This window comes from Marmota monax, unplaced genomic scaffold, assembly GCF_021218885.2.
Source record: "Marmota monax isolate L192 unplaced genomic scaffold, Marmota_monax_Labrador192_F-V1.1 WCK01_AAM20220418_F8-fsc00205, whole genome shotgun sequence".
Classification (NCBI taxonomy): Eukaryota; Metazoa; Chordata; class Mammalia; order Rodentia; family Sciuridae; genus Marmota; species Marmota monax.
The window spans coordinates 847315-875202 of record NW_026692417.1 but is presented as its reverse complement, the minus strand read 5'-3'; the positions used below and the strand labels follow the sequence as shown (position 1 = coordinate 875202).

General features: G+C 39.3%; 1 protein-coding gene across 1 annotated transcript; it reads right to left on the bottom strand.

The window, feature by feature from the left end:
- Nucleotides 1-7199: 7199 nt before the first annotated feature.
- On the bottom strand, nt 7200-20862 carry Krt23 (keratin 23). The gene is made up of 8 exons (XM_046442692.2): nt 20392-20862; nt 15400-15482; nt 14586-14742; nt 13351-13512; nt 13143-13265; nt 10373-10593; nt 9263-9294; nt 7200-7557 (listed from the first exon to the last, which is right to left on the bottom strand). Exons 1-8 carry the CDS (start codon nt 20785-20787, stop codon nt 7463-7465), a joined length of 1269 nt encoding a protein of 422 aa, XP_046298648.1. The 5' UTR covers nt 20788-20862; the 3' UTR covers nt 7200-7462.
- Nucleotides 20863-27888: the final 7026 nt, after the last annotated feature.

Sequence of the window (27888 nt, the reverse complement as noted above, 5' to 3'; positions counted from 1 at the left end):
GTCCTGCTGTGTCATTCACCCAGCTCAATCTATATTGAGTTGATTGAGACTGGCTTATAGAAATGACATTCAGTTGAGGGGACCTGCCATGAGATTGATGGATCGAGATCATCTATAATCACCACTTTGCTACTCCCAACTATGGTCCAGGGATCGGCATCTTCAGCATCATCTCAGAGCTTGTTAGAAATGCAGATTTGTGGGCCCCAACCCAGAGCTACAAGATCATAATCTGCATTTTAATAATATCCCCAGGTTGTATGTGTGCATGTACCTAAGACTTGGGTCAGGGCGGTGACTCGAAACTACTGCATCCCAAGTCATTGGAGGTGATGAGTGGAAACCTTCACAATATGTTTTTGTGATAAGACTCTGGATAAAATATTTCCAGCTAATGATGGTTGAAAATATGTGGTGTAATGGTGGCCTGTCAATTATTTCTACCTTGTCTTCATCCAGCTCATACCTTTATGTTCTTTGAGTGTGGGGGAGAGAAAATTTTGGAAAATTTTCTAATTCTAGGAATTAGAAATAAGTGTAAGGTCCAGCTGGGCAGACATTTAAGGTGTGAGATCCTCTGGGTTTGAAATGTGCCATCAGCTCCCCTGGTGCGGACTGGTATAGCTTTAGGGTAGTTGCAAGTTAAGAGGTCATCTCTGTGCACAGAGCATTGAACACTTCCAGGTTTGGTTAATGAGGATGAAGTTCTTGGTTGTAAAAGTCTGTGCCTTTGTGATCCTGAGTGACTATTTCTGAATCATGTATATTGTTCTAGTACCATGTAAATGAGATCACACAACCCATTGCCTCTGAAATAATATGAATTCTGATTTAAAAATAGAAAACTCAAATTTCTCACCCCTGCATTCACACTTTAGACAAATCCATCAGCAACTATTCCTGAGACTGTATGGTCCATTGTTAAGATTTTACACAACTCTTTAGCAACTATTTTTGACATGGGTGACATGAAGCCCAAGTATGTTGGGTACAGATCCAGGTTCCATCATTTTATAGATGAATGATCAGAGGCAGGTTGGTGTACTACACCCGAGCCTCAGTTTCCTTAGTCATAAAGTGAAGATAATAATGCCCTTCGGGGTTGTGACAAATGTTATATGAGATCGTGATGTAAAGCTCAGTCAAGGATAGTTGTTATTTTAGAATTTCTTCTAGTATGTGTATATGTATATCACGTGAGCGAGGGCTATGTTGTGTCTGCATATCTTGAAATTAGCATAAATAGACGTGTAGTTTTTATGAGATGACTCATAATTCTATTAAATGGATTCTCATTTAAATTTCAAAGAGAAGTTTTGGTGAGTAGGACAGTCCATATACAGTATGATTAGTGTGCGCATACACACACACACAAATTCTTAAGTAAAACTACCAAGTATAGTTAGGTCATCAGATGGTTAAGTATGTCAGAGGCACTGTCTTTCCTTTTTGCATGACCTCAGTGCAGATATATTTTAGAAATTCTCTAATCCTCATCAGAAAGATGATGACATGTGGATGTTGTAATAGAACAAATGAGATGGGGATGAGTCACACATGGGGTTGAACTGAGGCATGTAGTTGAGTTGGAAAACTAACATTGTTATGATAAACACTTCAGGGGATGTGTTCACACCCCAAATCCTAAAAGCATTTATTGATTAAAGACAATCTGAGAGTACAGCATTTGAAGTACAGCATTGTGAAGAATCATGCCTATAATGAATGAGTTATAGTCTAGGGTCTTAACAACTTATTAAATATATAACTGGGAGCTATCTGGTAATCATGACCATCTTAACCTGGAAGAACTTATCTATCATCTTGGGGAAGGAAACATTGCTTACCTATGTTGAAACCTGATCATCTTTCAGTGAAACTCTGTGTGATGTTGTAAGCATAAATATTTAAAAGGAAATTGTTAATGTCTCTGGAATGAGGAACTTAAATACAGAGTCAAAAGGAATCGAAACTCAAATATCAAGAGAATTTACCTGGGCATCCCCATGTTCTCTGGTGAGGAGCAGGGGATGTCCCTCCTCCTTGGTTTGGAGCTACACCAGTTGATCCCCCTCTTCTGAAGAGGCAGAGAAAAGAACTGTGAACATACCTGATAGAATTACTCACTGCCATCTTTGAAGAAGGTAGATTTTTCTCTTGGAAGCTTTGATGCTTCATCTGTGGTTATGGAACTAATCCATTTCAATATTAAAATGACTAAAAATGGTGGTCAGTTTGATGGGAATGTAAATCAACATTTTAGCCTTAAGTCAGCTATTGTCACTGGGCAAGTAATAGACTCTTTACACCACTTCACTTATTCCCTGTTACATAAGAAACTATCCCCAAACTTATTGGCTTAAAACAACCATTTATTCACATTGCTACAGATCAGAATTTCAAATTTGGGATTTTGAGGATGGCTTATGTTTGCTCCATGATGTCTGGGGCCTCAGATTTTTGGTTTGCATGACTGAGAACTAGTTGGAATGGCTGGACCTGAGTCATGTGTCTGGAGGCTCAGTTATGACTATTGGTTGGTTTTTCAACTTTTCTTTATGTGACTCCTCCATGAGGCTAGCTTGGACTTCCTCACAGTATGGTGGTCTCAGGGTAATTGAACTTCATGCATGGAAGTTGGCCTTGTAGAGGGAGCATTCTAAGAGGAGAAATACCAATATGCAAGCATTTATTAAGCCTCTGATTATATCCTGCTTTCTGATTTTCATTGGTCAAATCGGGTCACATGTTCAAACCCAGAGAAAATTTGGGTGGGATTGCACAGAAGGGCATAAATACTTATAGTATGGATTCATTGGGGCCATCAATATCTATGGCATACTCAGATAATAATGCTATTATTTAGTGCCATTTTCTATTGTTAAAGATTAAATAGGTAAATATGTAAATATGGTATAATGTTGCTTAATGTCCTTAAAATATTATTGGATTTATGTTATTTTATCCCCCAAAATGGTTTGCTATACTCTTTCACATAAAATAAACTTTTAAAGACTGACCATATGTTAAATTTAGTCTATGTTAAATATTTTAAGACCAACTGTAAAGAAAACAAAAACAATCCAATCTTTAGTACTTACCCCAGGCTTATTTTACTCTTGCAGTTATTGGTTTCAGCTGGAGTACATACCTTGTTGGGACTTTTCAATAGTTCATACATTTGGAATTGTTATTTTTAATTTGCTATGAGTTTTTAAAAACACATAATGCTTTTTATTCGTACCCCCGCCCAATTCTGATGTTTCCATGTGCTGAAGATGCTGGAATGGAGTTAGGGTTTAGCTAATCTTTCTATATTTTAGCCTCTTCATCTCTCAAACAAGAAGGTTCAATAAGTTGTTGCCTATATTTTCTTTTTGCTTTTTTTTTTTTGTGGTGCTGGGGATTGAACCCAGGGCCTTGTGCATGCAAGGCAAGCACTCTACCAGCTGAGCTATATCCCCAGCCCTACATTTTCTTTTAATGTCAACATTTAAAAAAATATGTGAAGCCTGAATGAATTATTAGAGAAATATAAAATATGCATTTGGGAAATAATTAAACAACCTGGGTATTTCTTTAAGGAAATAACTGCTTATATATTCCCCAAATTAATTCTTTTAGTCACTTGGGTTAGAGATGTATTCCTTAATAGTTTCTTATTTGCAAATGTTACTATTTACCTTGCTGTGAAAAAAATCTAAGAGGTAAAGGAATTGAGGAGGCTAAAACAACACAGGAAATTTTCATCATAGAAAATGATTATAGGAAAGCAACATCTTGTCCAAATATTTGATTATGTACGTGGAAGATATTTTGCTAAAATTAGATCAAAGTATGTTTGCAGAGTTTTGTGAAATACTTTTTGAAAGTGAAGTATTTGTCCTATTTCTTTGAGCTTTAAAGGATTTTAATTTTGAGACAGAGTCAGCCTGGGTTGCCTAAACTGGCCTTGAACTTGTGATTCTCCTGCCTCAGCCTTTCAGGTAGCTGGAATTACAAGTGTGTATCACCACACCTGTCTCTATTTGTCTTACTTCTAAATTTTACTCAGCTGTATTTCCTGGAATCAATTCTCTATAATTCTGTAAAATGAAACTCAAGCGTTTGAGAGTGATGTGACAGAGATTTTTATTTTTCTATTAGTTTCATTAATTTTTATGGGAACCATTAAAAGATTAGGAACATGAAAGGCATAACAAAGAAAAAAGAAAAAGCACTTACCTGAAGCAAGTAAAGCAGTAGGTCCCCAAACTTCAAACTTATTAATTGTGAAAAAATCTTTTTTTCCAATACTGGGGATCAAATCCAGGTCCTGGGAATCTATATTGAACTATATTAATGCCTGGGCCCCAACCATCAAAAAAAAAATCTCGATTTTATTGGCATAGACTATGACCTGGGCATTAGAATTTTCATCTCCCCAGGTGATCCTTAGGGGAGCCAAGTGTGAGAACTCCTGAGTTGAAGAAATACCCCTGGGCTCCTTTCTGTTATCTCCCTTCCAGTTGCTGCTCTTTTGTCTTTATGAGCGCCCCACCCAGCACACCATTGTTATATCCCTTGATAATGAATTTTTATAAAGTTTAGTTCCCAATTTCACATGTCTTCCACAGGGTAGGTATGTAAAAATAATATTCCAGATATTATTTATAATAATCTATAAAGGCATATATTTCATTGGATTGAGCAATATCAGATAGATCCAAGCCTTGTAGGTGAATATGTTGACATAAACATTAAATTCCAAAGTAATAATACTTTACACTTCTCTAGATTATCCCATTATTTGTTTAATTGGGTTTTGGCTCACAGAAGGATAATTGCTATTTACTCAAAGTATATCTGGAATGAAAACAATAGAATTTATTACCATCTCCTTTATGTGGGTTGGGTGCATGTTTGTTAAAACCAAATATAAACAGAAACTTCTTTGGTTGATAACTTACCTGAACAAACAAGCTTTAATCAATTTGTAATGGGTATTTTGAAAGATTTTATTTTGGGCTGATTTAAACATGGGAAAAGGTTATTCTAGGTTACCTAGAGCCAAAGTTCACACAATTGTCTCTGTATTTAAGTGGTTTAATTTCTCTCTACATCTCTCTCCTTAGAGAAATAGGGGCAAGTCTTTACCAATAGGGTGACCACCACTCCATTTTGCTGAGACTGATGAGTTTCGGAGGAAAACTGTGATGATTTAATTGATATAATGAAAATTAATAGTAAGACCTTAAGAAGATTTTGGTCACTGAATGAAAAACTATTCATTTATGGTTTACTATTACCAAGTCATACATAAACTATGATTGCAAATGGAAGCTTATTGATTGTGTTCTGGTTCTGGAATTGCAACTTTCTCTTTAGTTTGTCATATTATTTTTTAATATTCTCCATGGGATTTTTCTAGTAACGCTCACATTTCACCTTGAGAAGAGTATGTGAAGCCATCCCAGGGTATTTTCAGGGGATTAGTTCCAGGGTGAATGACAAAAATCTAGATGTTTAAGTCCATTATATAAAATGGCACAGTATTTCCATATAACCTACACACTTTAAATCATCTCCAGATAACTTATAATACCTAACACAATGTAAATGCTACAATTATATTACTTATAATACCTAATAAATATAAATGCTGTGTAAACAGCTGCTTTATATTTTTAGGAAATGATGATAAGACATAAAAGTCTGTACATGTTCTGTACAGATCCATTTTTTTCCCCAAGAACATTCTATCTGTAGTTGGGTTGAATCTATGAATGTGGAATATGAGAGTATTGAGGGCTGACTGTATATTTTATGCACATTTTCTGGATTTTAAGAAAGTGATAATAACATCCAAAATAGTAGAATAAGTGAGTGCTAAAATAGAGAAAAATTAATTTTTAGATCTGCTTGGAAACTTTTGTACCTTCTCAATCTAAAGAAGTTCTTTTAGTCAAGTAAAATAGAAGAAATGAAGACTAATGAAGTCTAATTTGGGTCCATTCTTACCCCCAAATAAAATCAAAAGTTACTGCAGACAAATATTGCACAGAGAAAACTCATGTTTGTGTATTTGTTATATTTGATCCTCTTTGAAATGGCCACACAGTAAATATAAATAAATATAATTTTTACACCAGGGAATTTGCAGATTTTAGTTCAATCAAAGACACATTTTTGCCATGATATAATTATCCTGAGTTCCTTTTGCTCAACATGAGTTTGTTAGGGGCTGCTTTTCTTTTGAGTATTAGGGATAAGAAATACCAGTTGTTGTCTTCAAGGGAGGATGAATCCAGTTTTAACAGATGCCCAGTTTAGGAAATACCAAACACAGCCCTTTCAAACAGAGTATTGAGACATGGATTTTAAGATGTGTTAGATGATAATGGAACTAGACTATGCTCGCTTTTAGATTAATAACTGCCGGAGGAGCCAAGAATGTAGACCCAGCAGCACCAAGCCAGTATTTGGGTAAAACAACTTTACTGTTCTAAACCTCAGTGTATTTGCCTATAAAATGGGAGATTCTGACTAACCTGTGCCTATGGTCTCCTAAGTGGTTAATATCCTTGTGATTCCATGGACAATATTCTGACTGTCTTAAAGGCTATGTGGATTTCCACTTTTCCTTCTCCCCAGCAATGCTCCTGTCTACAAATTCAGAGTAGTGGCCCACACTCCTAGAATTGGAGAAGGTGGCATCTTCTCAGAGTTCAGAGGTACATGGTCCAGTCTGTAGCTCAGAACGGATCCAGCTCAACATAATGCTCTAGATCCTTATATTTTCAATTTAGATCTTGAGTGAGTCCCTGCTTTAATGTCTATCTGTAACAAGGTCCTATCATCCCCAGAATCTCCTTTCAAAGCTTCCATTCTTTCTTAGGACATTCAGCTCTTTTTCTTCTTTTAAAGGTGAGATAGAATAATTTTTGGTCATCTCACGCTCTCGGTAAACTTTTCTGGACCTCCTTTCTCTATTTTTCCTTCATTGTCTGCTGGCAGAGCCTGGTGAACTTTGTGGATAACCTCTCCTTCTGGGATGCCCAGCTTCAGGGTAACAATATTGCCTGGAGTTTGGCTGCTAAAGACTGAGGACACATCCAATGTGGTAAGATCCCCATGATCTTTCAATGCTCTGAGAACCTCTTGTTAGAACTAGACCTTGAGGTCTCATCTTGCCTTGGGACATAAGAAAAGACAGGATGCAACTTGTGTGGAGTTTTATTGGCTACAAACCAGATGCGCATTGATGGGAATCCGAAGACCGTAGTTAGGAAAGCAGAGTTTTTATCTTGCAAACTCATATTTTTGTTTTGAAAAGTTCAACAGTATATCAAGAGCATTATGAGGAGAAAAAAAAGTTTCTGGAGTTTGATAACTCCAAGGATACCTTTTAAGACTCACCCATAGGTAAGGGCTTTCCATAGGGGGGAAATAGTTTTTACAACAGGCAGAAATTATATTGGTTTCACTCATGCTTTTGGATCTCATTCACTTGAGAAAGAACTATTCTTCCATTGATGCTCTCCTGGGTGATGGCCTTGATCTTTGGAGCTGTAGATGCTGAAGGAGAGAGCACCAGAGAGGTCACTGCCTTGTTTTCCCCCATTTGAACTATACTCATTTTCAGTCCCCTGCATGCAGTCCCTTGTGCCTTCCAAAATAATCACTAAACAATATGGTGGGCTCTGCTGCAGTGAACAGGGATCTCACCAAGGAGGATTTTCCCTCCACCTTCTGGGAACAATATCACTCTCTGGAGATCAGGACTTTCATTCTGCGTGTACCTGATATGGAAGCTCGTCTCTGGCCACGAGCATCTGAAGAGTGCTTTCTGTTTGTGCAGGTTTTGTAGCTCTCACAGTACAGATTCTGTGAGTTCACAGAGCACTAAATGCCATTTTGGGATACGCATTTTAGGAAGCATGCCATGTGATTCCGGGGAGTGGCGGGGTGAGAAACTAGGGCTGATTATCATGGCCACTGTTTTCAAAGCTATTTCTTATTTGAATAAGTACCTCACTGACATTTCAATAAAGCAATTCTAGACCACTGGGAATAGCTGAAATTCTCAATAGAGACACACCGGAAACTTTTGCTAAAATCAAACTTTTCCTACAGCAGATTGGGTTATCCCACCAAGTACTGAGTTTCCCATCCCTGGATGTGCGGAAGGAGAGGCTGAAGGACCATCTATCAAATATTGCCAAAGGGCAGCCATTAGACTAGCTGTTCTGAGATGGTTAGTCCAACTCTAAGGAATTGCTCACATCTTAGAACAATTTTATCATGAACTAATTAGAAAGTGCCACTTGCTGCAGACTGGGCAGTCCTGAAACTTTTCTGAGAGGTATTAATGAAAATCTGAGAAAATAGGGTTTCCAAGTCAAAGATGTTTTGGACTATTGAATTAAAGCAAACCTTTTTGATACTTCTTTTTCTTCCTTGTTCCTTTTTTCACCTCATAGCAGTCCCTGTCCCATCTTTAACATACTGAAATGCAACCTGACTATTCAAGAAGAGGGTGATGGTGCATAACATGCCCAACCTTATCTGGCCATAGAACATGTCTTTCATAATACACTATTCAAACCTCACGGAGCACTAGTGTTCAACTGAAGTGAGTTTGAGAAATGATGTCTTAATTTCCTAGGAATTTAGTAAACAGACTCCATCACTTAACAGAGACAAAATACTCTAAATTATTCTTTTACTCTACTTCACTGCTTATAAAGAACTTTGCATATACTGATTGAGCATCCCTTATCTAAAAATCTGAAATCTGGAATGAGCAAAAATCCAAAACATTTTAAGCACTTGACATAATGCCACAGTGGAAAATCCCACACCATAAAACTTTGTTTGGTAAAACTTACTTAAAATATTGTTTAAAATTACCTAAAGACCATATGTATAAAGTATATGTGAAACACAAATGAATTTTGTGTGTAGACTTGAGTCTCACCAACGTATCTCACTATGTATATAGAAATAGTCCAAAAAAATATGAAATCTGAAACACTCTTGGTTCCAAGCATTTTAAATAAGGGATACTCAAACTGTGCACTTGTTGAGGACATAGGAGAGTTCCCTTTGTTTTGTATTACTTAATTTGTTAAGGTCTTTGATAATTCCTGGCTATTTGGGAGCCAAATAAAAGTTGAACACGGGACACTTGGGAATATACCTGAGGATCATGACAACTTAAAGAGTGGATAAACATTCATTTTAAAAAAGCAAATTCAAACAATGAAAGAATTCTTTTTACCTTTCATGCTTGATTTCGATTCTTCCATCATCCTGTTAAAGTGAGAAAGGTTAAAGCTCACATTAGTATTAATAGTGGTCATAAAACCTTGGGATGAACCAACTTCCGTTGCCTGCTTGTAACTTCTCAACTCTTTGATGAAGGTAATTGAGCTCCACAGTCTCAGGGTCATGAGTTCACGTGAGAACCCTCCTCCATCCGGAAGGCAGTTGCCTGCCCGCAACCCTGGGGTCTGGACAAGTCTTCCAAACCATCTCCTCCCTCCTTTCAGCCTGCTGAAGTCCTGGCCTCCACCAGGGTCTCTTCCAGAGTCTCAAGCCAGGAACCCTTGAACTTCTCAGACTGGGCAGTTTAGTCCAATGACATTTTATTTATGTATTTTGAAAACCCCCCCTTTTTTTTGGATGGTGGTGGGGGGTAATAAAATGTATGTGTCCCTCACCCTCTTTCCTTCTCTCTCTCTCTCTTTCTTTCCTTTAAATTTTGTAGTACTGGGGATTGAACTGAGGGGTACTCTACCTCTGAGCTATATCGCCAGCCTATTTTATTTCATTTTTGAGACAAGGTCTCACTAAGTTGCCCTGGTTGCCCTTGAACTTGTGATCCTCTTGCCTCGGCCTCCTAAGTTCTGAGCTTACAGGTTTGTGCCACTCTGCCTGGTTTGTATGTGCCCTTTTTATGGCCAGCTGTTGTTTCTTGGATCTGCCAGACACATCAGATTGCAAATCTAGATATCTCTTTTATCAATCTTTTCCTGCTTTCAGACTGAAACATTCTCCCTTCCCTCTCCTGTCCTTTTAAGCCAAAATGTGTGCTTTCCCACTGGGAAACACAATAGTTCAAACCATGGCTTTTTTTTTTTTCCCCCTAGAGACTTTAACATCCTCATTGAAACTGTTCTGAATGCAAATCTTAGCACCCAGGGAGCATTACTGACTAGTTCCCATTTGTTGCTTAATAAAACAGAACCTAGGTATCTAGAACATAGGTATCTTCTAGAAAAAGTCAGCATTAGCCCTTTTCCTCTAGTAGCCAAATGTGCACACACATTTGCACACATGGGTACCACAGGCCTTTTGCACATTCCTCTCCCGCCAGCCTTTGCCTCACCCGTTGCTCTCCCCATCCAGGAGCTGGCGGTAGGTGGCAATCTCCTTCTCCAGGTGGGTTTTGATGCCCAGGAGCACCTTGTATTCACTGTTCTGATGCTCCAGGTCGTGGCGTAGCTGCATCAGCTCCTGCTCATAGTGGGAGATGATCTGCTGCATGTCCTGGAGCTGGCAGGAGTACCGAGACTGGGTCTCCGACAACATGTTTTCCAAAGCAGATTTCTGAAAGAGGAAATGATAGTTCTTTTGCTAACTGGCTGATGACTTGATAGATCCATCAGCGTGGGCCTGTTGAGTATTTAGCATATGCCAACCAGTCTGCTAGGTGTCCTGGTAGCTGCTGGGGACACTGAGGTGAGAATCAGGTTGACTTACAGGTTTGGGGCTTGGGTGTTGGGACTTTTGAAGTCATTTTCTGTCCATAAAACCATTTTACCAGGGGGTCCTGGCCAGTCCCCTGCACTCCTGGATGGGTGATGGTTTAAAGTTCAAATTACAGATGAACAACAAATAATGCTTTTGGATGAACATTTCCCAAATATTGATGCAATATTACATGGGACAAGCTTCTACATAGGAAAAAACCTGTGTTTTTCTAACATTCAAGCTAATCGAAGTGTCCTATATTTTAACTTGGTATATCTAATAACTTTGGTCTCAAGTAATGCTTTCTGATTCTCACAGTGGTAAAAAATTATCATTTTTGAGGAAATTTCAGAACTGCAGAATGAAGTTTCTGGGCCAGATTATGAAAGGCTGAACTGAAGTCCATTTTTTGGTTTGGATTTAATACCGGCTCTTCTGGAGCAAGTTTAATCTTGAAGAGAAAATTGTAACTGCATTGGATTCTCCCACTTTAATGGCTACTTAATTTTCAGGGGGCCCTTAATGCTGCCTGGATAAGAAACCATAGGTTTCTAGTGTAGTCACTCTCTCTCCTCCCGGAGCGTTATTTCCTTCCTTCTTCTCTGTCCTCAAACCTCCCTTCTCTCCAACCTTTCTTTCAGTCCATGAACTCACTCACTTCTCAGAATCCTTGAGGAGATGAAAGCACTCAGGAGAGCACTCCCAGAGTCTCCTGCCGTTACTTCCAACCACAAACGTGAATCTGTGTCCAGGGACTCACTTTCCTCCTGTTGTGATGCATGAACTACTTGTGCTCCGTGATCTCCGCAATGGCCCGCCATCTTGCCTGTTAGATGCTATTCTCTGCTCTGTTCGATTATTCTCACCTTATATCAGATATCTGCCTCCAACCATCATCCAAACTAATGGAAGTGTCCTATACTATTCTTCTGTTGTTCTTCACCTACAGCAAAGTTCTTCAAAGAGTTACCTATACTAACTGAAATGAAATTCCTGTCTGTCCTGCTCCAAGGTAGCATACAAAGTCCAGTGCCATCGTGATGCCTCTCCCTTCTGCCCTTCTCCCATTTACTCCCTTAATTTTCTCTTCTCTTCTTTTCATTCAGTCCCTGTAGCCACACTGACTTCTCCACTGTTCCTCCAACCTATAGGACATACTTGTGTCTTCGGCGTTTGTTGTTCCCTTCACCTGGAATACTGACCTTAACCCCTCCCATAGCTACATAAACCACCTCCTTATGTCTTTCCGGCCTTTATGCAGCCTGTCACCCAACAGTAAAACCTTTCATGACTACCTTGCTTAAAATGGCAGCTTTCCTCTCTGCCACTTCTAGCATGCTTCATTTCATTGTTGAGATTTTTTTTTCCACCTAACAAGTACCTGTTTTGATGATTTGCCCATTTATTGTCTGGATGAAGGGTGCTGACTCCTTCATTACCAAGTCCTCAGATTTTAAAACAGTATCAGATAGGAGAACGAATGACAATGGTCTAAATGCTTCTCTGACCTCAAGAGGTTGTGGTGAAATGATGTGGGTTAAAATGTCAAGAAAGCTGCAAAACACCATGCCCCACATACTGCTGAGCTCATTATTGTCATCTCAACAGTGGCTATTTTTAGGCTCCGCTCACCATCACTGATTCATAAAACGTGACTTCATTTACCATGTGCACCTGTGAGACAAATGAACTAAGTATGGGCTCTTAAGACGGAGAAGAGAATGGCACTCTGGAGTTACATTGATGAATGATCAGATTTCAGTAGGCTATGAAGGGAATCATAGAATTTTGAACGATTATGACCCCCCTTACAATGCATTTTATGAAACTATAAAGATGATAGAAATGACTTAGACATGGTAACTTATAGTTTGCTGGGTGATAAGACAAATACATAAAGAATAGAGCAGTACTTTGGAGTTGCCAAGCCTGGATTTGCGACCTATCATGTTGGCATTGGAATTTCTCTGTGTTAGAGTTTGGGGGGTTAGCCTGGTTCTAAGTGGAGAGAGCACTGATAGAGATTTTGGGGATCTGGAGTCCCTATTCTTCTAACACCACATCGTTTCACCACTGTTAATTTACGAGTTGTTGACCAACTTGCTTAACTGCCTAGAGCTTTGGCTTCCTCGTCTCTAAAATGGAGATGCTAAGACCTACCTAGAAAGGCTAATGTGAGGATTAACAGCACTTAAAATAATGAGGCACCTAGCCTGACATCTGGCACCATCTGCACACTATAAATGAAGCTCTTATTATCATTCTCATCATGAACAATTTGGATGGAGAGTAGAGAGTGAGAGATGTCCCAAGGGGAGTGGGGATGTTGGGGCCCAGGAGAGAGGTGGAGGAAGACTTTGAGGAGGAGGTGGTACAGGACCCAGGTTTTCCTAGCTCCCACTTACCCTGTTGTGCTGTGTCTGCAGGTCAATCTCTAGGGCCTGGAAAGTGCGCTTCAGCTCGTGGATGTCACTTGGGCTGCCCTGCACAGCAGCTGGACTGCCTGTCTCTTGGGATAGGGCCGTTGACTGTGAGACCAAACACAGGCAGAGGCATCAGCATGGGGGCCACGTGGAATTGAACCTCTGGGGAGTCTGGACACCTTTCATTTACCTGTTCTTTAAACCAAGTATCCAAGTCTTGATGCTTCTTCTTTATGATAAGCTCATATTCCTGCCTCATATCCTCCAAGACCTTGATCAGATCTTCTCCTGGAGTTGTATTCACCTTCACATTGACATTGAAGTCATTTGGCACATGATGATCCCTCAGTTCCTGTTTAACAATAGAGAAAAAAAAATCAACCAGCTATGCCAACCAGAAGGCTGGAATTTGTGTTGATTGGCAGAGGTAAATGGATCTTGAAAACATTTCAGCTGATGTGGTTGCTACACTTTTGCGGGTGTGGTTTGATTTCTCAATTATCGTTGATGACAAAACATTATTTACTTTTTCCCCCTAATAATTTTATAAAATAAAGAATAGCACAGACAGGTAATCAAATGTCTTCTGTAATTACTGACTTAATCTCTGTTGGAAAATATTTCAGAAACAATTATGCCTACATAAAATATTAGTTCCTCTGCAGGAATTGTTCATTGGTGAAGTGATTATACAGCTAAGCAATGGAATATTCTAGGTTTTAGACCAAAGCTTTTGGGAAGCAGTTCAGTAACCAGAAGGTGGAGTTCAGTAATTGAAAGGTGTAGAGGCTTCTAAGATCTCTGTGTATGCTTCTGTAGGATTTCCTAAAAGCCAAGCAGCTGTAAGAAAGGTTTAATTAATAATCATCGTCTAACCAGCTCTTAGGAAACTGGGCTCTTTGATGTTCGGAAGCAATTTTGTTTGCCAAAAATGGGGATTGTTTTTCTATCATTTTATCAGTCTCAGGGACTTGAAATGAATGGTAATTCTTTAAAAGTCAGCTAAATACTTCCGGAAATTGGGATCCTTAATTTTTGCCATTAGTCATTTTACTTTGGTTCATAGCAGAGTCTCTTTATTCTACTGTCCCAAATTTGCCGCATGTTTGGCCAGTAAAGTTCAGCCTCACACATTCATTCTTACAGTATCATATTAACAAAAGGGTCAAGGTAAACATTGTGTGTTAACAAAACTGTTGGCCAAGTCATCGTTAATTTTGATTGCATTTTGGTGGTTGTGTTTGACATCTGGGTAGGTAACCTTGAAACTGGAAAAATGAGGTACTCATATGATTCTTCATAGTTATTTGGGCATAAGGTCAACAGGACTGGCATTCAGGTGGTTTCCTCTTTGGTTATCGGATCACCTTGAACCGTGCAGGGAGAGAGCTCAGCTGAGCACTGGGGGTCCCTGGGCAGTCCTACCTGTTCATGGTACTTCTTCATAAGGATGAGCTCTTTCCTCATTCCCTCCACCTCCTGTTCCAGGTCTGTTGTGACAATGGTCAGATCATCCAAGGTCTTTCGGAGGCCCTCAACTTCAATTTCCAAGTCTTTCTTAAAGGAGTGTTCATTTTCATACCTTTGGTTGGAAGGAAGGGAAGAACACACCTGTTGTTGGAAGGCCATGGGCTTGGTAAGGATCTGCCTTCGTTGAGACATGAATATCTGACTTTTTAGGTTTAATCAGAACAAATGAATGCACACAGGATGTCCTCTGTATGTCGATTTCACACTCCACTTTTCTATGATAGTGACTCAATGTCCATTTTTTTTATTGAGTAAAGAGAAAAGAATAATAAACCGCCATACGCCCACCACCTATCTTGAGCAATGGTCAGTATTTTGCCAACTTGCTTCATCTATATTAACTGCTATAGTTTTTCAAAGTGAATTATAGACTTACAGACATATGACATTTTTAACCCTGTATGCTTCAGAATGCATCTTTCAAGAAACCTTTCAAAAGTAAGCATAATAACATTATCATACTTAAAATGAATAACTCTAGCATCACCTAATTCTTGGTTCATAGTCAGATTTTTCCCCTCTATACTGTGTTTTATGTCTGGTTTGTTGAAACAAAGGTCCATTCAAGTACTGTACACGGCATTTGTTGTCATTTCAGCTTTTAATTATAACCCAGTGAGATTTCAGGTGTGACTAACGGCAAGGTGAGTTTTCCTTTTGGAAAGGAAATAAACAAAACCCCACAAAACCCTGTGAAAAAGGAACTTACTTGAGACTGAAGTCATCCACTGCCATTCTGGCATTGTCGATGAGAACAACCATCTGAGCATTGGTCATCTTGCCGTCCACTATCTGGAAAACACGCCCCAAGACTTTTTTCAGTCTGGCAGACCCACAACTGACAACTGCATTTCTTTTCTTTTCTTTTCTTTCTCTTTTTATTTTTGGCATCAGAGATTGAACCCAGGGGATGCTTTACCCCTGAACCACCCCAAGCCCTTTTTATTTAATTTTTTGAATTTGGAGACAGGGTCTCACTCAGTTGCTGAGGCTGGCTTTGAACTTCTGATTCTCCTGCCTCAGCTTCCTGAGTTGCTGGGATTACAGGTGTGCACTACTGTGCCTGGCTCTGACAGCTGTATTTCTGCCCTCTCATTTCCTGGGTTTGTGACTTGTCAGCAGAGACAACTTCTTTTTCCTCAGTGGAACAATGAGAATCAAATCAGCACATATTTACTGAGCACGGACTAGGTACAAAGCACAGATGATTTGTACAGGACAAGATCTGCAGCTGGTTTCGCCTTTTTTCACATTGAGTTTTGTCAGGCTGGGGTTGGTGCAACTGTTTAAAGAATGGTTTTGGAAGAGGAAGGATGGAGATTGTTCAGAATGTCTTTCAGCTTTCAGTGTGATGAACAGGTCTTGTGGTTTTGCTTCCGGTCCCTCATGAGGAGATGTTAAAAACAACTTAGGCTCTGAGTTGTTTCTTATTGTGAATATTAGCTCCACTCTCCTGAAGCACAATCAGTGATGATGATTTTAGATGCCCATCATTATTACTTGTGATATGTTCACATTTCCCATCAGTGTTATTGAGCAACACTAACCCTGATTTTAAATGCATTCATTATCATAATCACATGACATATTTTTTCCCCCCAGAGGGCTAAAGCCACGTACATAATTTGCAGGCATGTGTCCATGTTTTTAGTGTAGTCCATCATGAGAATGCCCCACTGGTAGCTATTAAAACATTAACTGAACTAATTCTTTACCAGCTAATGAAGATGCTTAATAAGCTTCTCTGGGGTTAAAGCTTCCAGTTAAAGACTTTCACTAGATATTTAGATAGATTTTGTTTGCTTTAAAAAATGTTGTTGGAGGGGCTGGGCTTGTGGCTGAGTGGTAGAGCGCTTGCCTAGCACGTGAAGACACTGGGTTCGATTCTCAGCACCACATATAAATAAATAAAAGAGCTACTGACAACTAAAAAATATAAAAAAAAATTGTTGTTGGAGGTGTTTGCTTGGACAATTGTGATATAGTGTGTTATAATCATAGAAATAGTGAACATTTAATGTATGTCACTGTCCTTGGGGAAATGGAATGGAAGATAACCTCATTTTTCCAAAGTATGCTACTATTTTGGTACCAAGTGTTAGCCAAGTATTGTGCCCAAACTGGTTCTTTCTGTCTTTCTGACCACTCATGTGGTCTTGGGTGAGACATTTCACTCCCTGTGCTTCAGTTTCACAATTTGTTAAATAAGAAGTTTACACTACAAATAGGTGACCTTACTTGCTCTAAACTTCTACAGTTTAGTTGGAGTCAGAGAATCCTGTGAGATTTCCATTGTATTTTTACAGCTAATCCCTTTATTTAGAAAGCATTTTCTTAGGACAAAACTACACCTCAATACAAAGGTACCTTTTAAAACTCTGGTCCTATTGAAAGCTCCACTGATTACTTGGAATTTGGGATCATGAATGGACAATAGGTGCCTTCAGAAGTGGTGAGAACCCGGGATCTGCACTCCGAGTGCAGACCTGGGATTCTGCTCCAGCACCAAAGTAAGTTTGGCTGAGCCTCAGTTTCTTCATCCATAAAAATGGCAAGAATAATAGCCACTTCATCAAAGAGTCATGAGAATTAAAAGGTATTAAACAAAATAATGTTGTAAAACAGCATATTCCGGGCATATTACATAGACACTGAAAAATTAGCTGTAATGGAATTAGTTCAGAAAAATATCAATTGTACAATTTTCTTTTTATAATTTTACAACTTTTATAATTAGAGTCGATGTGTGCATCGGACAAAGTGTCAAGTTTTATGAGTTGCGACACATCCTCCAACTTTTGCTGTTCGTGGTGGACATTGCCAGGCTGGCTCCTCACTGAATTTCTTTTTTCCCTTTGTGGGATTCCAAATGGTCCTATGATTTTTTCTTTTGCTCTAAAAAAGGAAACTGCAGATCTTTCTTTGTCTCCCGTCCACAGTGCTCCTTTGTCACATCCTTTTCTTCTACGACCCTTACTCTTTGCATTCTCTAAACTCATGCAAAATGAGGAATAACTCCATGCCCCAAAGCCTGGGATCCTGAGGTAAGCCTTATTTCCTGTGTGTTGATTTATTCTATCTGACATACTCCTAGGACAACTAGGAAATTTTGCTTTATATATAACACAGAATCAGAAAAACTAAAAGACCACAGGCAGGTTTATTTGACTTTTCTGAGTTAAAGCAATAATATATTCATTGTAAAACCCACCAGCTAGCATTATCGTGGTTCATGAATGTAGGCTCTGAAATGTACTTAATATAAAACAGATTGAAAACTATTTTCCACGATCCAGGCTTACTAGATATGGTAATACAATATGCCACTATTTCTGAGACATCCTCCATGGTCATAAATGGATGAGGATGGATTGAGAAATAATACATGAGGCACAGGTTTTACATTGTATGTTGTAATAATCACCTGGCTTCTCCCCAAAGCCCTGAGTTCATTCTTTTAAAATCTATTGGTGTGCTAGCATAACATTGTTGCTCCAGGGTGTGTGATCTCCCAGGGAGAGGAAAATAGAATTTTTGTCCATAAACCAAAATGTTAAATATAGCACCATTGAGAATCACTCAGGAAGTTTTATGTAGACTATTCCTAGGAGTATGTCCCATTCTGTGTTTTAAAAGGATTGGATTAATTTTTGAATTCAACATCTTATAGGCTTTTTGAGTAATATTTAACACTCCAAAGTGGGGCAGAGTGCTATATCTACTCGAGTATTTCATTAAATACCAAAATAGTGCCAAACTCACGTTACTGTGGGATCTCTTTGGGCCAGTTTCCTCACTTGCAGATGGGGTAAGTCAGGACAGAAAGCATTGCTTTCTTCAAAGCTGGAGGAAAATGCATCTTCAGAAAAAGTCCAGAAAAGAGTGGAACTTGAAGCTGAAGAAGCTTCCTATTTAATCTTAAAACCCAGAATTCTGGGCCATCTGAGGGTGGACTAGTTGCTCCCTCCTCATAATCACACCTAATCACTTTTCTTGATTGTATTCTAAAGAATTTAAACACTCAGTCTCCGTCTCCTTCAGTTGAAATAAAAATACCTGCTTCACCGAGCTGTGATGATTAAATGAGATGCATACAAAATGTTTTGAATAATAATGCAAATGTGATGAATTTTACTTATTAGTAATATCTAAACATCAGTTTTGCATGAGGTCGGCTAGGCAACCCCAGGATGACAAGGAAATCATGAAGCCTTTGCAAACAGATCTGAGTTAGAATCCCACTCTGCCTCTTGCTAGCAGCTACTTCACTTTTATAAGTTTTAGTTTCCTAACAGAGCTCTGTCAGAATTAAATCAAATGACATGGACAATCCCATCATTGCAGAAAGCCCTTACCACAAATATGTATATCAAACACTCAACACGATGCCTGGGGAACAAGAAGTGCTCACTAATTGTTTCCCTCTCTCCTCTTCCTTTCCTCCCTTCTCTCTTCTGTTGGCTAATATATTATGTGCTCACATTTCTTCTGGGACTCATGTCCTCAGCTCTCCAATGGCAAGTATCTTCTATTCCCTCTCTTCTCAAACCAAAGCAACTTTAATAAATGAAAAAAAACATGAGGAGGACTGTTGAGTCACCTTGTTTTTTTTGGTAAAGACAACCATATACTATATAGTTAAGGTAATTACACAGTCAGTTATTAGGCTGATTATTCAATAATTAGGGTTCATTACAAGGACAGATTTATATTATCTTGATGGGTCCTTTCTACATGCTTGCAAGGATGACTGAGTGTTGGGAAATAACATGGTATAAATATCGGGAGCCTGTGATGCCCTTCCTGGGGGAGGTTAAGTCATGATCTTACAGGGATTTTCTGGGACTGTTTTATATAAGAGGGAAGTTAAGCAGCTTTAAAAAGAATAACCGGTAAGATGACTGGGTTCCCTCTACTTCTAGCCAAGTGACCCAGAACTCATGAGTTTGCTTTTCTGATGTTTGTTTGACTCGTTATTTACTTATTGAAGAATGTCCATACCCACCCAACTCTCGTATTTTAAAAACTATGCCCATTTTACTATTTTCTCCTAGCAATATCCTATTCTCCGAACCATGAGTAACTTTATCATCTAGCAACCCCCTCCCCTGCAAAAAAAAAAAAAAAAAAAAAAAGAATATTCAGGGACGTGACGATGATATATCTGCTAGTGGAGTGACGGCTTTTAGGCATGATCTCCAAAAGAATGTAACTCAGCTTTCTGTCGGTGGATCGCCACACTGTCGCCAGGAATTTGAGGTGGAGCAGAACTGATGTAATGAGAAAGTAAATATTCTCCTGTGCCTTGTGTATGGAGCGTGCAACCTGCATACCAGCCCTTATCGTTACGGTGCCATTGTTGATCATAAGTGATACAGCACGGGTGGCTGGCTGCCTCATTTTGTTTTCTTGGATTTTTTTCTTATTGTGTGAAATATCAGAGTCTCACTTTTTAAAAAGTCTATAACACTTCTGTTATTTTGTCTGCTTCATTTTCTACGTAACCGACACATAGGAGATCATTTATACCAAAAAGACTTTCCCAAGTCCATATTTAAGGTCTAATAAGAAGATAGCCTCAAATATCTTTGTGAGCAATTGAATCACTGCTACTTTCTTGGAAGTTGTCTTTTGTGCTGATTTTTCCTTGCCCTGGCGGTGAAGCCCCACCTGGAAGCTGCAGGGTCACACAGCACCTTACCTGTTCCTGCAGGTGGCTGATGTTTTCCTCATATTGGGAGTAATCCTTCTGGCTGTCAGGGTCTCTCTGCTGATGCCACTGCAGGATGCAACTCTCCAGCTTCATGTTGGCCTCCTCCAGGGCGCGCACCTTGTCCAGGTAGGAGGCCAGGCGGTCGTTGAGGTTCTGCATGGTCTCTTTCCCATTTCCACTTAGGAGGGACCCACCTTTGCCAGACCCCCAAGACCCTCCAGGAGGCAGGCAGCTTGGTGTGGCGAAGGAAAGGGAGATGTGGGCACCCCCCGCGCCACCGTGCATGCTGGGGGCCCGGGGGAAGCTCCCGGGCCGGGTCCTGGCACCTCTGGGGCCATGGAGAACGGCTGAAGGGGTTTGGCTAAAGCTGCGGCTGGAGTTCATGGTCCCATCTGTGTTTGGGGCTGGGCTGGGCTCTGCTCTGTTCTGGTCCCTGGCTCCACAGAACTGAGCCGCCCCAGACAGCCCTGGATGGTTTTATGCCCTTTGCTGTGGGAGTTCCCTTCTCTGACAACTGTACCAGCAAGATCATATCATTGTGCAACATGTGTTTCCTCTTGGTCAATCCCAAAGTGCCCTCGGGCCAGCACACACTGTTGTTGTTTAGAACCACATCAATATACCAGTTTGCTTCCTCCCTTCCAGTTGAACCCGGGAGGTGTGGCCCATGTCATCAGGTGGGTATTTGTCTCAGGTGTCCTTCTAATCTCCCTGAGGAATTTTTCCTTTGTCCCATTCATCCGAAAAAGGCCAGATTAAAGCCCACACTCGGGGTATTTGGTAGGGTACAGGTTTTCTTTTTTATAAAGGAGACATTAAGAGCGCTGGCACCCCCACACACACCCAGATAAACAAATTACCTCTAAAACAAGAGTGAGAGAGATTCATAAAGGTGGTTCCAGATTGGAACTGAGTCTCAAGTCCTAGGAAAAAAAAAAAAAAAAAACTACGCATGCTGAGGAAATAGAGATGGCTCTGAATATCTGATTCCTTTGTGACAGTTGCTGTTTGATGGAAAGTAATTTCAAAGGAATCACTCTTCAGAACAAACCTTCAATTATAGTCGTAATTAATGAACGAATGACCGAGCCTTCCACTTCCAGTTGCCTTTCATCCCAGCGCACCTCTAAACCAAACAACTCTGGCCTCTGCCCAGGACTTCCCTTGAACCCTGGGAGGAACAGCTGATGGCAACTGCCTGATAGGCCTGTCCCTGGCTGAGCCCTGGAAGGGTTGGCGTCTGTGCCTCTGTGACCTGCAGAGGGGGTGGCGGAAAGCAGGAAGCATGCCTTGGGTTGTTTGAATGCTTGGGGAATCTGCCAAGGTAAAGGTTAGGAATGAACAAAGACGTAGTCTGGGGGCAGGCGCGCTGGGCTGGTTACTGGTGACAAGATTTAAAAGGGACTTAAGAGTAAAGGGTTGGCATCAGAAGAGACGTTAGTGTTCCTGGTTTCTGTGCCACTGATTTTACAGAAGAGGCCAACTGAAGCCCAAAGGGGGATATGTCAAGGGAAATGTTCAGTTAGTGGTAAAGCCACAGTGGGATTCTGCCATATGGTGCTGTTGCTGGGTCGAGTCACCACGGGGTCCTGTATGGCACTTCTCTTTCACAATGATAATGGGACTTCCCAGGGCACGTAGCCATTTGCTATTCTTTATTTAATTGTTACAACTCTTACTGTAGCCAGGCAAGTGTTATTGTCCCCATTTTACAGACAAAGAATCAGGACTCATAGAGGCAAATGATTCAGAGCTGATTTGCAGGAACAGTATAATGAGCACAGAAATTTGTAGGTGTCACTACCTTGGTTTGTGCCATCCCCTCAGCCTTAAAAGTCACCAACCCCTGCTTTCCCGGTAGTTCAAGGGTTACCGCCTTTAACAACCATTTTCTGAGTTCTCCTGCATGATTTGGATGACCCTTATAGTAGGATACAGCCTCATTTGGATCCAAGACCCTCCAGTGGAGGAGATCCACTGGGCCCAGCCACCTCCTGTGTCTGGACTGGGTCCAGCCCTACTCTTCACCGACCACTGTGTATGCCACATTTGTTACATGCCTTCTGGAAAAGCTTCAGTCTTCCATCTTCTAAGCACCCAAGTCTAGTTTCTTGGGGCTGTTTTATAAATGGTTGCTAACTCTGTCATGATCTTTTTGTGATTGAGGTTTTAACTCAGGACCTCAAATGCCATCACTTCTTACTCCTGTTAGGAGTGTGAATTACAGAATCAGAGGGAAAAGCCTCTCTCGGGAGTGCACAAGTCATCCACCAAGGCCATCTTTCCAATTGGAAATAAAGCCATCAAAGCCCACAGCTCTGCGCCTCCTGCTCCTGCAACAAAACCTACCAAGGAAAGTTCTCTGGATTGTCCTCATCTCACTATATACATGATGGACAAAAAATGTAACCATGACTAAAAGAAGCTTGGGGAGTGACTGTGGCCACTTGCATCTCTGACATGAGGAAAAGACCAAAGGGAGTGGTTTGAATTGTGGTTTTTAACATCTCCTGCAAAACTCAGGCCGAATTTAATCCCCATCATTAGGGGTTAGGAGGTGGGACGAGGTGGGACCTTTAAGAGATGATGAGGTCATGAGGGCTTTGTCTTCACGGACGGATTAATCCATGAATTAATGGATTAATTGGTTAGTGGGTTATCTTGAGAGTGAATCTATCATAGAAGCCAGTCTGGCTCTGGCTCTTTGTGTGTCCTTCTTGCTATGTAATAGCCTGAATTGCCTCAGGACCTTGCAGAGAGTGCCTATGGATAAGAAGCCCCTCCCCAAACACGGCCTCTCAACTTGGGACTTCCCAGTCTCTGGCACTGTAAGATACAAGCATCTCAGGTATTCTGTTATAGCAACAGAAAACTAAGACAGGGAGATATGATAAAAGTAGAATAAATAAGGGAAACACAGAGATTGTTGGAGGTGTGGTAGGAAGTTATGTTCTGATGGACATGAAAGGTTCCTGATTGCTGGTTTTAACTCAGGGTTGTGGTTGCTTCTGACTCCTGTTGCCATGGACCCAGCCTTATGAAGGAGAATAGACACCCCAGTCTGTGCAAGGGTCAGGCTGAACTCCTAATCCCTAAACTCTCACCAGAATCCACAATGAAAACCCATTACCTCCCTGATCACTACAGGCGTGTCTGAAAGGCAGTGACTTATTAGCCCCATAAATTGGCCCACATCTCATTTTATGTTAGTGTGTGGGAGTTTTGATTTATAGGAGTAGACCTTGAGCAAAATGTTTCTTGTATTATACAACAGGACCAGGGTGGGGAAAAACTAGTGGTGAAATTTGAGAGGACTGGGAGAGACAATCTTTTCTAGTTCTATTGCATAACAATTTTCCTTTTAACTTCTAATGTGTGGGATGCCATTGGATTTTAAAAGAAACAAAACCTTTTTTTTTGTTTTTTGGTAAAAATAGTAATGCTTATTATAAAAATTCAAGCAACATATGAAAGTGCAAGAGAAAAGACTTAAAAACAAACACACTGATTCCTCTACACAGACATAACCATTGGCAAAATTTGGTGAATATCATTTCAGAGGTACTCTCTATATGTCTATTGCAAGACACATGCATAGCTAGAACAACTTTAGAAAAATGAGCTCCTACAGTTTATTTTATTTTATAGTTAATTAAAATTTTTAACTGACAAGAAATGAAAATGAATTCATATTAGTTAACTCTTTACTATAGAAGTTTAAACTTTCATCACATTTCTTTAAATTCTAAGTTTTTAAGAAGAGTAAAATGATCTATAAATTTCAGTATTTGTTGACTCTCAGAACTGGAAAGAACATTAACAAGTTATTTGTTTTGTTTTCATGTTTACCAGCAAATTTTTTATTGATTTTAAAAAAATAAACAACAGCGAAATGCATTACAATTCTTATTACATGTATACAGCACAATTTTCATATCTCTGGTTGTATATAAAGTATGTTGACACCAATTCATGTCTTCATACATGTACTTTGGATGATGATATCTATCACATTCCACCATCCTTGCTAATCCCCTGCCTCCTCCCTTTCCCTCCCTCCCCTCTTCCCTATCTAGAATTCATCAATTCCTCCCATGTTCCCCCCTCCCTACCCCACTATGAGTCAGCCTCCTTATATCAGAGAAAACATTCAGCATTTGTTTTTTTTTTGGGATTAACTAACTTCACTTAGCACTTCTCCAACGCCATCCATTTACCTGCAAATGCCATGATTTTATTCTCTTTTATTGCTGAGTAAAATTCCATTGTGTATATATGCCACATTTTTTTATCCATTCATCCACTGAAGGGCATCTAGTTTGGTGCCACAGTTGAGCTATTGTGAATTGTGTTTACCAGCAAATTACTGAGCCTATTTTTAAACTATGTTGAAAGAACTCAAAGGATGAAGACTCCCACTGCATTTTCAGTGGATGTCCAACATTTAATCATGATTTTGTTCAATGAGCATTTTGCCCATAATATAATTTTAAGATTTTCTTTTTTTTGCATTTCTGAAGAATTCCAGCTGTTTCAGAATCCAAGTGATATCTCTTTGCATGATTTTCCTGTTAAAAAATTTATAATTTTCACATTCAATTGATTTTTCTGATGAATCGAGGTGTCATCATGAAAAGGGAGTAGGTATTTTGTAGGAGAGGTGGGGTGGTGAGAGAATAAATGGGGACATGAGCAGGTGTATCAGAGGAGTCCTGTTGGCAGTTAGTTGACATTTCCTGAAGCACCGTCTGCCTTTTAAAGACATTAAATCCATCACAGAAGCATCTTATAAGCACCCTGTTTTTTTATAGTGACAGAAGAATAGCCAAAATAATCCCCAAATACATTTTTACTGTGCATGACATTTCAGAACAGATGAGTAGTAGATCTTTAGGCCAAATTGCTACGTCATTATCCTATGACTTGGTGGGTTACATAAAAAGATAAAACATTTATAGAAATAAAACACAGAATCTGCAGCAATACCAAACTGAGCATTTTTTTGTGTGTGCTTCAGTTTATCAAACTATGGCCAAGTTAAAAAAAAAGACTAACCAATTTTCTCATATTTGTATTTATCCGGGAAAAAAGAGATGACAGAAGATTTGAGTTGATTAGTGTTACACTATACTATAAATACTATAGTATAGTATTTCCTAGGAGGAAAAGGGTCAACTTAAAGTTGCTTGCAAATAGTTTTAGTATATAGGAAATTTGGGTAAGTCATATGTTTCAGGAAATTTGTCATTATCTTCTAGATTTTCCACTTGACTGGAAGATAAATTTTCAAAACAGTTCCTAATGATCCTCTGGATTTTGACAATGTCTGGGTGATACCTTCTTTTTCATCTGTAATTTTGTTGAATTGCATTTTCTTTCTTTTGGTTAGTATGGCTAAGGGTTTATCAATCTTGTTTTATCTTTTCAAAGAACCAACTCTTTGTTGCATTGATCTGTTGAATTTTTTTATTATCAATTTCATTAACTTTGGCTCAAATCTTAAGTATTTCCTGCCTTCTTCTAGTTTTGAAATTAGTTTGTTAATACTTTTCTAAGGCCTTGAGATGTGAAATTAAACTGTTTATTTGGGATCTTTCTGTTATTTTTGTTTAGGTGCTCAATGCTATAAACTTTCTTCTCATAAGTGTCTTCATAGTGTCCCTGAGATTCTTGTATGTTGTATCTCTGTGTTCATTTGTTTCTACAGTTTTTAAATTCTTCCCTGATTTCTTTTCTGACCCATTCCTCATCAAAATATGTTAATCAATCTCCATGTGTTAATATGGTTTCTGTTAGGATGCAATTTTGATTCTTTTGTATTTGCTAACACATGCTTTGTGTTCTAAAATATAGTCTAGTTTGAAGTGAACTTCCTTGTTATCCCAGTGACATTATTCATGTAACTAGAAAATAAATCCTAGAATTCATATAGAAGAATAAAAGCCCTAGAATAACCAAAGCAATACTGAACAATAAAAGTGATGCTGGGGGCATCACAATACCAGATCTCAAATTATATTATAGAGTTACAGTTACCAAAACACCATAATATTGGCATCAAAACAGACATGAAGACCAATGGATAGAACAGAAGATACAGAGACAAACCCACATACTTATAAGTCATATGATCCTTGACAAAGGTTCTGAAAACATATATGGGAGAAAAGACAATCTTTAACACATGGTGCTGGGAAAACTGAATGTTCATATGTAGAAAAATGAAACTAGTTTTCTTTCTCGCACCCTGCACAAAAATTAACTCAAAGTGGAGCAAAGACCTAGGAATTAAACTAGAAACACTGGTTTAATTTAAAACTTCTAGCAACTGCTAGAAGAAAACATAGACTCAATACTCCAACATATTGACACAATTACTAGCTTTCTTAGTAAGACTTTTTAAAGCTCAAGAAATAAAACCAAGAATCAGCTGGGCGCAGTGGCATACGTCTGTAATCCCAGTGGCTCAGAGGCTGAGGCAAGAGGATCGTGAGTTCAAAGCCAGCCTCAGCAATTGTGAGGTGCTAAGCAACTCAGTGAGACCCTGTCTCTAAATAAAATACAAAATAGGGCTGGGGATGTGGCTCAGTGGTTGAGTGCCCCTGAGTTTAATTCTTTGTACCAAAAACCAACCAACCAACAACCAAAAACCAAACCAAACCAAACAAACAAACAAAAAAAACCCCAACCCTCTCTCCCCACAAAAAACCCTCCAAGAAACAATAAGTGGGATGATTTTAAATTAAAAACCTTCTGCACAGCAAAAGAAACAAGAGCATGAACAGATCCTACAGAATGGTAGAAAATCTTTGCCAACTTCAACAGGAGATTATTATCCAGAATATACATAGAGCTCAAAAAACCCCTTAACACCCTCCCCCCAAATAACCCAATCAATGAATGGGTAAATGAACTAAAAAGACATTTCTCAAAAGAAGAAATGAAAATAGTCAACAAATGTGAAAAAATGTTTAAGATCCCTAGCAATCAGAGAAATGCAAATCAAAATTATACTGAGATTCCATCTCACCCCAGTTAGGACAACAAGCATCAAAAATACACATAATAATAAATGCTAGGTAATATGTGGGGGAAAAGGTACATTTACACATTATTGGAATGGCAAGTTAGTACAACCACTTTGTAAAGCAGTTTGGAGATCTATCAAAAGACCAGGAATGGACCTGCCTTCTGACCAGAAAGAAGAAAAATCAGCATCCATATCAATATTTATAGCAGTAATCAAATTATGGAACCAGCCTAGGTATCTATCCTCAATAGATGACTGGATACAGAAAACATGGTGTATATACCCAATGAAGTTTTGTTCAGCAATCATGTCATTTGCTGGTAAATGGATGGAACTGGAAAACATTATGCTAAGTGAAATATGCCAGACTCAGAGTGAATGGCTGAGTGTTTTCTTTTGTGTGCAGAAGCTAGAGAGAAATAAGGAATTAAAGAAAAAAGGAGAGGATCTCATAA

Coding starts and splice junctions, on each gene's coding strand:
- Krt23 (XM_046442692.2), bottom strand. CDS start 20,787: ATGAACTCCAGCCGCAGCTTTAGCCAAACCCCTTCAGCCGTTCTCCAT. Junction 15,483..20,391: donor TCAGCCACCTGCAGGAACAG/GTAAGGTGCTGT, acceptor CGTGTTTTCCAG/ATAGTGGACGGCAAGATGAC. Junction 14,743..15,399: donor GTGGATGACTTCAGTCTCAA/GTAAGTTCCTTT, acceptor TTCCAACCAAAG/GTATGAAAATGAACACTCCT.